We start from the raw sequence: 12,271 nt of genomic DNA on the forward strand, positions 1-12,271 counted from the left end.
AAAGTCGTACATCAGTAAGCTAAACAAGGTTATATGCCTTATATCGGTTTGTTGGGCTATTGTTTTATTGAAGACTACCACACATATCGCCTCATTCATATTATTCTATTTTGATTATCATTCGTCTTAGTTTGTAGCAAATAAAGATGATTAACTTTTATTTCATTCCCAGTGTCCTAGCACAAAGTAAAGGAAACAGCTATGTGTATTTCATTTTGTCTTCACTCCCTTCTTTCCTTAATAACTCTTGTCTTTGTACTCCTGTCCGTGTATTTTTGTTTTTAATAGGAAATGAATGCTTTTCGATCCAAAAAACATTGTAAGTATTGGAAAAGGCTTTTGCAATACAAAATTACTATTACTGAAAGACATGAATTCATTCAATTATTTAAATTTAAATGTATGAAATACCTTTTCAGACAAGGAATAACACCACTAATTCATAACCCCTTGCATTCTATGTTAAATTCTGCAACTCCAAGCATTCATAGCTATTTTGTCTTAAGTTTGAATAAAGAGGTAGTCATTTCATGTCAAGACTATACTTTATCCTGACTTGTGCTGAAAAAATCAGCATACCTTTAATTGCATATTAGAGCACACTGGTTCCCTGTAGTTGGGTAGTACAAAAACAGGTACTTCTGATCTGAGCAACAGGGTAAATATGCCCTCCTATCTTGATTTCATATTTTTTTTTATTATTCAAAGGAAACTTTTAATAAGGGTTCTACAGTGATCAAAAGACCCTAAGCTTTCATTTGATACCAAAATTTTCCCAAATACTATTTTGTTTAAAATATGTACTACTTTCTTGTATGTTCTTTCTGACCAAGCCGAATTAGTGGTTCTATACCACAACAAAAAAAAAAAACACTCACGTGCCCTTCATCTTAAAAGACTATGAACATCTACCCTTGAATCATCCTAGCTAGAACACCGATTAAAATATATCAACATTTGGACACTGGTAGACGGTTCGCAATTATTCCACATCTCCTTATTTCTAACCATTTTGTATTTCGTTCAATGGACTTTCAATTTTACTTACAAGAACATAAAATACAAATCAGAGCAGGAGAGACATTTTTCTATATAAAAACAGTACACTAGATAACAAACACACAGGAACAACTTAAACGGTACAGAAACGTACGATGACCTATAGTCGTTACTTCCATTTCATTTGGTATCTGGCAGTCTTACCACAACTGTTTTTGTTTATATAGTCTAGAAACAGATATGAAGAATATTAGCAATAAAAGCAAACATTTTTTGAATAGTTCGAAGTTAATTCTTATTGATACGTGTTCATATATTTTATATATTTTCTTTAACAACTCTTAGCGGAAAGAGAGTAAAGTTTTGTTGCAATAATTCAGAAGAGAAAGATGGAAAGTGTATCAGTAAGTACGACACGTTTTTTATAATTTAAAAAAACCAATCGTGAATGTATAACGTTTTACGTTTTCGTGGAAATATTTGTAGAGACATTGTATTCAACGATGAACGATGGGAATCTACGAACAATTAAATATATCTTTGAAAAGCTAAGACAATAAAACGCTAACAATAATTGAATCGAAGATTTTTTGGAAATGTTTAATATGTAGCATATCTTACAAATTAAAATCTCAATCCATCACTTCGTCAAATTTGAACACATATGCAGATGAGTTTTGTTTGCATGCTTGTCAACTTTGATTGACTTTGATATGCCTTACGTCCACTGCAAATTTTTCAAACATGTTCAGGACAAGAACATATTAAACAATAAGTATAAAATGTTGTTACTGCAAAGTGAGTTGACCAGTTTGAGGGTGGGAAACTACGATTTTCTCTAGGAAAATTTTATTTGTTGGATATAAGAACAAAACTTTTTCCATGTGATAGGCCGCCTAAGGACCCCTAAAAATTTTGTTGCAGTGGCTCTATTACATACAGAGAACGTGGTACCATTTCACAACGAGGCGTTAGGTGTAAAGTCTCCATTCTGAACATTCAAAAAGGATGTGGTTCCCAACTCAATCTGTTTTCAAGAGCTTTCGGCTTCTACTCAGACTTTATAAAACGTCACCAGTGTCTGAGCAAAAAGTTGATGAACCAGGGTTATGTCAAAGAACGTCTCGTCCTTTTTCTAAAAATAAGTTCATCGGAAGATACCAATACCTTGTTGATAGATAATCTGTATCAATTTCACAAATAATATATGATGGTCTTGAAGTATAGATTCTAGGTACTGACGTTGTTTATCATCTTTATTACGTGTTATAGTGTTCTATTATTTGTCTTTGTATATTATCAACCTTTACTGTTCAGTCCATTTTTGGTAATATCCTTTTGGCGTGGCTCGGTATCTATATATCCCGCACTTGTGTTATTGTGCTATGGTCATTTTTTGTATTCTTGTCTTTCATTTTTGCTAATGTGCTTCGTCTATATGCCATTTTGTTTTTTGTTGTTATGGTAATTAATTATAACACAATGTTGACTGTTGTACCCCATTTTTGACATTTTTATCTATTATGTCTGTTTGTTTTATTCACACATTGTTGTCAATATAATGGAATTTTATGTGACTTTCATACAAGAGAGAGGTTTAGCTAGCTATTAAGCCAGGTTTAATCCACCATTTTCTACATAAGGAAATGCCTGTACCAATATAAAAATAAGAAGATGTGATATGATTGCCAATGAGACAACTCTCCACAAGAGACCAAATGACACAGAAATTAACAACTATAGGTCACCGTACGGCCTTCAACAATGAGTAAAATCAATATCGCATAGTCAGCTATAAAAGGCCCCGAAATGACAAATGCAAAACAATTAAAACGAGAAAACTAACGGCCTGATTTATGTACAAAATAATGAACGAAAAGCAAATACGATATACAGTAGCAAACGACAACTACTGAATAACAGGCTCCAGACTTGGGACAGGCACATACAGAATGTGGCGGGGTTAAACTAGTTAAATGGCACCATACCCTCTCCCTAACCTGAGACAGTAGTGCAACGACACAAAACAAGAACATACTATACAAAACAATAAACGAAAAACAGATATGATAAAGAGCAACAAACAACAAACACTAAATTACAGGCTCCAGACTTTGGACAGGCACATATAGAACGCAGTTACTGACAGCTAGTTCAAAGCCAATAACAACTAATAAAGAAAATCATGCATCTAAGACTAAAATATCAGTCAGTACACATCCAACATCCAATGGATTAAGTGTAAAGATGTCATTAACAGTCAGAGAAAAAACATGACCTTGTGCAATGCCAAGATACAGGTATCGACAGATTGTATAGCAATGAATGTGCATATGTATATAAAAATAATATTTAGTTTAATTTTTTTTATTTACTGATAACAAAATCAATATTAATACAAAAAAAACAATATTCAAGATCTAATTATAGTGTTGAATTAGTAACCTTTTAGAATAAGTTTATTTAAAGGATTGATAAGTTTACCCGCATCGTATCTAAATTTCGGGGCTCGGTAAACAACATCTCCGCAAAGATTAGGAATAAGACAGTTGTTTTCCATTCGTTTGATGTGTTTGATATTTTGATTTTGCCATTTGATAAGGAACTTTCAGTTAATAATTTTCCTTGGAGTTCGGTATTTTTGTTATTTTTCTCTTTTATGTGTGTATGTCAGCTTCTCGCACAGCAAAACAAATACGCCCATCTTCATCAAGATTAATTTTACTATTTGAAGAAAGACGATCAGGTGACCATAGTTCTTTACCCCAGTCAAAAAGATTTTGAAGATCACATATTCTGTTACATAACCTGAGTAGACATTTTGAAGAATATCAATAAATAAAAGAATAAGAAGATGTGGTAGGATTGCAAATGAGACAAATACCCACCATAGACCAAATGACGCAGATGTTATCAACTAAAGGTTACCGTACGACAATTTATTAAAGCTAATCCAAAGCAAATAACAATTAATATAAATATCATGTTTCCAAGACGTCAATCAGTACACATCCACTGGATTAAGTATAAAAGCGTTATAAACAGACGTCAGAGAAATTAACAGGATCTTTCACCATTCTCGAAATTGCAATTTAATTTCTAAGACAGACATTTTCTCTTAATACTGTATTTGTATTTTTTGTTGGTTTTTGTTTAGTAATATACACTTCAAAAGCTTTTTGTAAAGATAAGGAGTCATAATTATAGAAAATCCTGTATGAAATAAAGTTATTTTCTATTTCAGAATGTAGGGTAGGATTTATTTCAATAGACGGCGAACCATGCAAACCTTGTCCGTACGGAAGCTATGACCGGAAGTGTTACAAAATATGTATGTGCACGAAAAATCAAAGGTATATTTTCTTAGTAATTAATTACAACAAAAAAGCTCTTTGACAAACGCTTTGAAAGCAAAAAAAAAACATTGGTATTTTGATAAAACCAATCTCAAAATGTTATTATACGGACAGACAAACATATTTTGATCCAACAATTCCTATTTTAAGGTGTAATAACGTGTATGGATGCATTGATATCTATCATACCAGTACAGAAACCAGAAACGATAGAAGTTCAGAAATACTTAAAGGTATGTTGATGTCGTTTAAAGATATCTAAATATAAAAAATCCAACTGACACCGTATTACACAAGCTAAAGCAGTTTTATCATATTGTATTGGGATAGAAATGCATGATATTTAAATGTTTTGTAATAATTTTTTGGGGAAAATCTTTTTAATGCGATACATGAACAATCACAACTATTTTTAAAAGATCTGGTACGTTGAATGTGGAACTAAAATTTTGTTTTAATGCCTAAATAATTTTATAAAAATATAAGACAGTGCAAATACAAAAATAAGGCTTTAAATCTTTGCCTCACTCTTTGTGTACACTTTTAGGTAAACTTTACAGGTTTCTAGACAGGGAGACTGTCTTTTTCATTTATATTCTTCTTGAAGGGTACCTGTCTTTTGATTATGATTTTGTCTGTTTTAGCTAATGTCTCTTTAATACTTCTTGTTTGTAGAAATCAATTCATATTACATTTTGAATGTCTTTGTCGGTTTTGTTCGATTTATGATTTTTGATTGTACATTTGTTGTCGTTTGCTTCTTTTTTTAAAAAGGAAAAGGACATAATCGGTAAACGTAGAAATTAGACGAATATTCGATTTCCAATCTTTTTTTATTTCTGTTACAGAAAAGAATATTTTCAAACGCATACAATTTTCCATAGAACTGAGGTTAATCACATTTTCCAAAAGTATTATTGCTTCAGTGTTTGTTCTTGTATTGTTCATTCATGTTTTAGTATGTTTATAAACCAATAGGGAACGCGAACTCCCTGTCCGACATTTTATCTGTTAACTTCACAATCTCAAATTCTAAATTCATCCAATACCAAAAAGTCAATTTAAATTACTATTTAGGAGCCTTCAGTAACAATAGTTTTTGTGCACGCTGTCCTTTTCAAAATGTCAAAAATATTTAAGAAATACGTTGCAAAACATGAACTTTCATACACAAGTTCATTGTGACACATTTTGAAGAATCGTTAATGCTTGAACACCGTGACCCGACTATATTTTTGTCCGCCCCAATATAAGTTGCCGTTTCATTGACTCCAAGATAAGTTTCTAGTGAGATTCCCATCTTCAAATAACACATCAATGAGCCTTGTCACTTAACTTGGAGTTTTGATAGTCTCCTGTTAGTCACAGCCCCGCTGTGAATAATGTGTGGTAAAAAATTTGTATCTTTATCATTGGACATGGGGTTGTCAAATGAAACCAAAGTTTTTGACCTTGACCTTTGACATAGGAAGTTGTACATAAATTATGACACACCCTCTGGTGTTGGTTTATATACATATCAAGTATAAACTTTGAAATCATAACGGTTCTCAAGATATAGAGCGGACACGATCTTTACCATAGGACATGGGGTTGTCAACTAAAACCAAAGTTTTTGACCTTGACCTTTGACCTAGGAAGTTGTACATACATTATGACACACCCTCTGGTGTTGGTTAATATACATATCAAGTATAAACTTTGAAATCATAACGGTTCTCAAGATATAGAGTGGACACGATCTTTACCATAGGACATGGGGTTGTCAACTAAAACCAAAGTTTTTGACCTTGACCTTTGACCTAGGAAGTTGAACATACATTATGACACACCCTCTGTTGTTGGTTAATATACATGTCAAGTATAAACTTTGAAATCATAACGGTTCTCTAGATATAGAGCGGACACGATTTGTTACGGACGGACGGACGAACGGGTGGACAGACGGACAGACGGACGGACGGACGGACGGACGGACAGACGGACAGACGGACAGACGGACGGACGGACGGACGGACGGACGGACGGACGGACAGACTGATCATTGTAGGGCGGCCGCCATTCGGCGGGGCCCTAATTAACATTTTTAACTTTTATGTATTGTCGTGTGTTCAAGACAACCCTTACAAACAAATAACAAAAAGACATCTAAAAAACACAGAAAGAGAGAGAGAGAAGAATATAATGTAAAGAAATACCATAGTATTACAATACAATACAATACAATATTTTTATTGTCAATCAAGGACGCCCTAAGAGAGCAGTATAATTACAAATAATTTATTACAATGATTATTATTAATTCTTAATGATATATAATGACAAAATATAGAATAGAGAAAAAATAAACACAAAAGAAAAAGCAAAACCCCAGATGGAGCCCTTTTTTGATGGGTTTTGTTTTCTTTGCAGTCACCACCGTTAATATGCTTATAACACACTCCTACAGCGGATATTCAGAACAAATAGAAAACAGCACTGGTAAATATAAACAATATAAACCTATAAATTTGAACAGTCGTTTCTTTGATTGATATTTCATGACCGAACTTGGATTATTGTTGACTGGGCTGTTGATACCGTCTGGGACTAAACGTCCACTATGTATCGAAGTTATGACCGTACGAAGTCATGAAAGATAGCAGTCTGATAATTAAGTTAACCAGAGACTTTTCATTGGTGGCGCTCTTATAAAAAAAAAGGAGACAAAATCGATTTTGAATAGCACTGAAACATAAAGTTCTGTGTAACGAATAATTATAACATTTTTTAAACAGTAAATTTACATGAAATGATCGCTTTTATAATTTTGCATGTCAGTTTTGAATTGCTGACTACTGGACAGGGGATACCCATGGGGAAGATGTCCACTAGCAAAGGTATCGGCGCGGTGTTGGCTAAACAAAATAGTAAAGTAAGCAATTAAAATGAAAGATACCAGGCTTATCATAAAGTACGCAAGTCGCTTGTTAGGTTTGCATTTTTTTTTTCTCAATAAATGGACAAACATTTTATACTACATGTACAATTTGAATTTATGTTGTGTAAAATATAAAAGATATGTCTAAAACAATATGAAAACAGTTCCTGTTATAATCGTTTTCCATTGAATTATAACGATTTTGGAAATTCCGATATTTTCCCCGTTCTTGCATTGCTCCACAAAAACGTGGTCAAGAGAAATAGCTGGGTTTAACCAATGACTGGCTTAATTTGCATCGATAAATTAAACGTTTTTAGTTATTATATCATCAAATGATTTTGCTCATAAGGATAAGTAGTCCATAGTTTTAAACTATTTTTTCATGTGAGTATTCAAAACTTTTATACATTTTTAAATGCAATAAGAATTAAAAATGTCTTCAAGACTGGGGAGGTGAAATTGTTACATATTAATTTTAATTCCATTTTTGAAGGCCACGTCCTTCATTTGTATGCACTGGATGTAGAAGAAGGTGTAGAAAGCCAATGACAATCGCATTAAATATATGTCGTCAAGTAAAATCCAGAATTTAATCAATATCAAGTGCAGAGCTGTTCTGCAAGTGATTACTATACTATATTTATATTATTAAACATGCACATTGACAATGAACATCTAGAAATCTTAATAAGCTCTAACAAGGGACATCAACGTACATCTCAAAGTCTTCTCGAGTGTTTAATGGTTTTGATAACTAAACAGACTACAGAATATCCAATGATAAAATTGAGAATGGAAATGGGGAATATGTCAAAGAGACAACAACCCGACCAAAGAGCAGACAACAGCCGAAGGCCACCAATGGGTCTTCAATGAAGCTATATATAAAATAGTGACTAGAGAAAATATGAATTGGGAAACGAAAGATAAGAACCAAACAAATATTGTCATGAAACAAATATAACTTCTTAGGAATAATTTGTTTTTAAAAAAAAAAGGAATTCTGATGTAATATTGTAAGAATTCCGATCCTGATTGAATAAGAGCATAATTTTGAGAGATAAATGTATGAATCAAATAATTGACGTTTCATTACATACTAAGTCGAGATTTCGATCTTTATAGTCTCAATTCAGCTAAGTGTCGTCTTCTAATTAAGTTGCCATTTATATATAAATTTGTCTCTTGCTCATATATCTTAAATTGTATACATCCTGTGCTTTACATTTGTTTTATTTTGTAATTTGTGAATGATTTAGCCTCAACCTACTCGTTCATAAAAACATCAGAACTTAAATCGACTACATCTCAGAACAGTGAAAAGCGGACCATAGGAACTGTTAAAAACAGTAATGAAGGTGAGTCTTATATAATGTTCTCTGCAGATATCATTCTTGTCAGTTTATAACGAGAAAAAAGTGAACAATTGCAAAGTTGACCTTAAATTGATTTTTCTATTATTTTTAGGTCCTTTTTGGTCATATAGCTTTTCCAGTGGAGCAGGATCTGCTTACCCTTTCGGAGCACCTGAGATCACCCCCATTTTTTGGTGGGGTTCGTGTTGTTCTGACTTTAGTTTTTTTGTTGTGTTTTGTGTACCATTGTTTGTCTGTTGATCGTTTTCTTTTTTAGCCATGGCGTTGTCAGTTTATTTTCGACTTATGAGTTTGAATGTCCCTTTGGTATCTTTTGCCTCTCTTTTTCAACTGTTTTGGTTCTTCAACATCCTTCTCCTCCTTGGCTTTCAAATATTCGGCTTTGAGCGTTCCAGAGAAGCGCTTTGGATACATGCAATTTATAAAGTGTTGTTTTTCATTTTCAAACGTTTCTTAAATTGTCAGTTTATAAAGTTAACAATTATTATGAAACTAAGGTTTCAACTCCCTCAGGCAAAGTTGACCTTAGATTGGTTTGGCTATTATTTAAAGTTCCTTTTGGTATTAACGGTCTTTATCTTTTTCGGTTCTTATACATCATGGTTTTAAGATGTTTGGGTTTGATCGTTCCTTATGAAGGTAGTATCTTTAGGTGGCTTTTGGTCACATATCTTCTCACACATATTTGGATGAGCGTTCCTGATGAAGTAAAACCCAGAAAGTGCATCGGACACACCAAATTATGAGTTGTTACATGTATTTTCTAGCACTACCGGTAGTGGACTGTAAGTCCCCTTGGGTATCATTAGATCAGAAGTCAGTGTTTTGGTTTTGACATGATTTATAATACTTTTCTAAAAAATATCCTTTGATAAATTTTGAAAAGAAACTACTAGAAAATAGATGGGGACGATCTGCAATTTTATCGCGATTTCAATGTTTTTGACGTCATACTGATATCAGAATTCACATTTCAATTCTTTAATGTCCGAATAATTTTATCCAATTCGAAAAATACACTTTTGTAAAATTGAAGAATTTTATATCATTAGCATTTCATATGTTTCAGGAGATAGATTTTATCATATACTATACTTTGACATCAAAAGACTTTTTATTTATGTCAATTAACAAAAATAACTGAATCCACATTTTTGAATGTTATTTCAGGGCTGCTGGAAAGAGAAATTCTTATCTATTCTTTGTGTGGTGCAGGATTTACTATATGCATTGTAGTTTGTGTCTATTGTTTTTGCAGCAAAAAGCTTAAACAGAGCAAAAATGTTGATATTTGTGTACGTGAACAAAATAAGGAAAATATAGATATACATGACCATAATCTGCAAGGATTATATGATTTCATAGATGAAGATGATATGTTACAATTAGCTTCGATCGCCAAAACCCGTAGTGAATCCAGTAATAGTTATTCTTTTACTGTTTCTACTCACAGTGACGGCTATTTAGATCCGATTTCAAGCATTAAAATTAGCCATTCAGATACATCAACATCAGATCCGGCCATTAAGAATGAAAGCAGTAGTTATATTCATCCATACCAAGCTATTAGTCATCAGCCTGTTGAACAATCACATGAATATACCAGATGTATAGCTGTTCCTTACTTAGAACTGGTTGATATTGGTCGTTGTGGGAAAAATGGATATAGTCAGAACGGAGGTTTTCAGAAACGACAAGCAAAAATTATACACAATCTTAACAATAAGATGAACATACAAAAATATAACCAAAGCGAATCAGACATAACAAAATTTAATATAACTCCGTGTCCTTCAAAGAAATGTAGATCGTCTTATTAAATCAAATATTTTCATTCGTTAAGAATACCGTTCACTTCATATCCACAAGTAAGTGTTTGAGCGTTTACTTAGTTCGTTGAAAAGATACCATGAGCATGGAGGGCGAAAGATATCTTTTAATAGTACTAACGCTATTCCAATGGGACTTAAACAATTGTTATGATGACTTTACCTCATTACATAGAAATAAGAAGATGTGGTATGAGTGCCAATGAGACAACTATCCCTCCAAGTCACAATGTGTAAAAAGTACACAATTATAGGTCAAAGTACGGAATTCAACACGGAGCATTGGCTCACACCGAACAGCAAGCTATAAATAGCCCCAACATGACTAGTGTAAAACAATTCAAACAGGAAAACCAACGGTCTAATCTATATAAAAAACGAGAAACGAGAAACACTTAAGAACCACATCAACAAACGACAATCACTGAAACAGGTTCCTGACTTAGGACAGATGCAAACAAATGCAGCGGGTTTAAACGTTTTAACAGGCGCCAACCTTCACCCTAACCTGAAATAGTAGTGTTATATTACAACATAGAAAGACACACTATAAAATATCAATTGAAATGGCTTAACTCAATCAAAAAGACATATTATTGGACAAAATGGCATTCAATAAAATAACGTACACAGGTAAATCTAAATATAATAATTTTGTTGTTAGGAGTACGGAAGTAAACATTTTTTTACAAAATTAATAAATTTGTTGTTCACGCTACGAGTACAGAAGTGAAAGTTTATCGTCATACTAAATACTTATCAAAGGTGTTAACACAGTTCCTTTTTTAATAAGTCCCTATCATTTGTGAGCTTAAACAACCACTTAATTCTCTACACTACTTGACTATTTTTTTTTATAGTAAATGAACAACTAATACAACATCGTATGAACTTCCACTATAAGGAATGTGATTCCGAAATTTGTCCAGTATTGCCAACATAAAGCGTAATCGAACTATTTTTCCAGTAAAAATAATGTTATTGGAAACAAATATTTATTAAATCCATTTCTCGATTTACCCTTTGATATTTTCCGAATATGTCATATTATGCACTGAAACAGATAAAATTTCCAAAAATATACAAAAAGGCAATGTTCTGAATTTCTTATGAATTACCCGATATGGTCGATAGTAATCAAATAAAAAAATATTTCTCTTTTCTTATTGCTTAAATATCAATGGTACAAACCTTCTAAAATTCAAACTGACCATTATTCCGTGCGTTCATCGTGTATCGTGCGTGTTGCGTGCGTGTATCGTGCGTGTATCGTGCGTGTTGCGTGCGTGTATCGTGCGTGTACCAATCGTGCGCTCATCATTCATCGTTCCGTGTATTTTCCGTGTAACGTGCGTGCATCGTGTATTCTTAATCGTGTATGGTGCGTGTATCGTGCGTGTATCGTGCGTTCGTCAATCGTGTAGAACTGTGTACATCAGATAACGTGCATTTGTCAAACGTTCATCTCTAATCGGGTAACGTTCATTCATTGCGGTTTTTATATGATAGTCGGTTATAGAACTCATCAAAGCTTATATTTTATCTCACGGTTAAAGTGTATATATATGTTCCGCTTTTAAATAAAATTTACATTCATACTTACTTTCTTGTGAACACTTAATTAACTTCATCGTACATAACGTTCATATAGATTCATGAATTTTTGTGTAAAATTTATTTATCATCTGTAAACATTTCGTGGTTATTCAGTGAATCTTGGCTGGGACTGACACATTTTAATATAATGATACTTGTTCTACGTACAAACAATAACATGGTGACATTTCT

General features: G+C 32.9%; 1 protein-coding gene across 4 annotated transcripts in view; it reads left to right on the forward strand.

The window, feature by feature from the left end:
* LOC127716148 (uncharacterized) overlaps positions 1–12,271 on the forward strand; it is a 551,146-nt gene that overhangs the window by 172,224 nt on the left and 366,651 nt on the right. Inside the window, exons 2-7 of one of the 4 annotated variants that reach the window (XM_052222268.1) lie at positions 1,345–1,403; positions 4,244–4,352; positions 4,506–4,588; positions 6,768–6,836; positions 8,538–8,636; positions 9,825–11,606. In XM_052222268.1, the coding sequence (XP_052078228.1) occupies positions 1,345–1,403; positions 4,244–4,352; positions 4,506–4,588; positions 6,768–6,836; positions 8,538–8,636; positions 9,825–10,474 (1,069 nt within the window). In that variant the 3' untranslated portion in view covers positions 10,475–11,606. Of the gene's footprint in view, positions 1–1,344; positions 1,404–4,243; positions 4,353–4,505; positions 4,589–6,767; positions 6,837–8,537; positions 8,637–9,824; positions 11,607–12,271 lie in introns of those variants that run through there. The other 3 variants (XR_007988779.1, XM_052222265.1, XM_052222269.1) reach the window with 3 other exon arrangements.

Source organism: Mytilus californianus, unplaced genomic scaffold (assembly GCF_021869535.1).
Source record: "Mytilus californianus isolate M0D057914Y unplaced genomic scaffold, xbMytCali1.0.p SCAF_9, whole genome shotgun sequence".
NCBI lineage: Eukaryota > Metazoa > Mollusca > Bivalvia > Mytilida > Mytilidae > Mytilus > Mytilus californianus.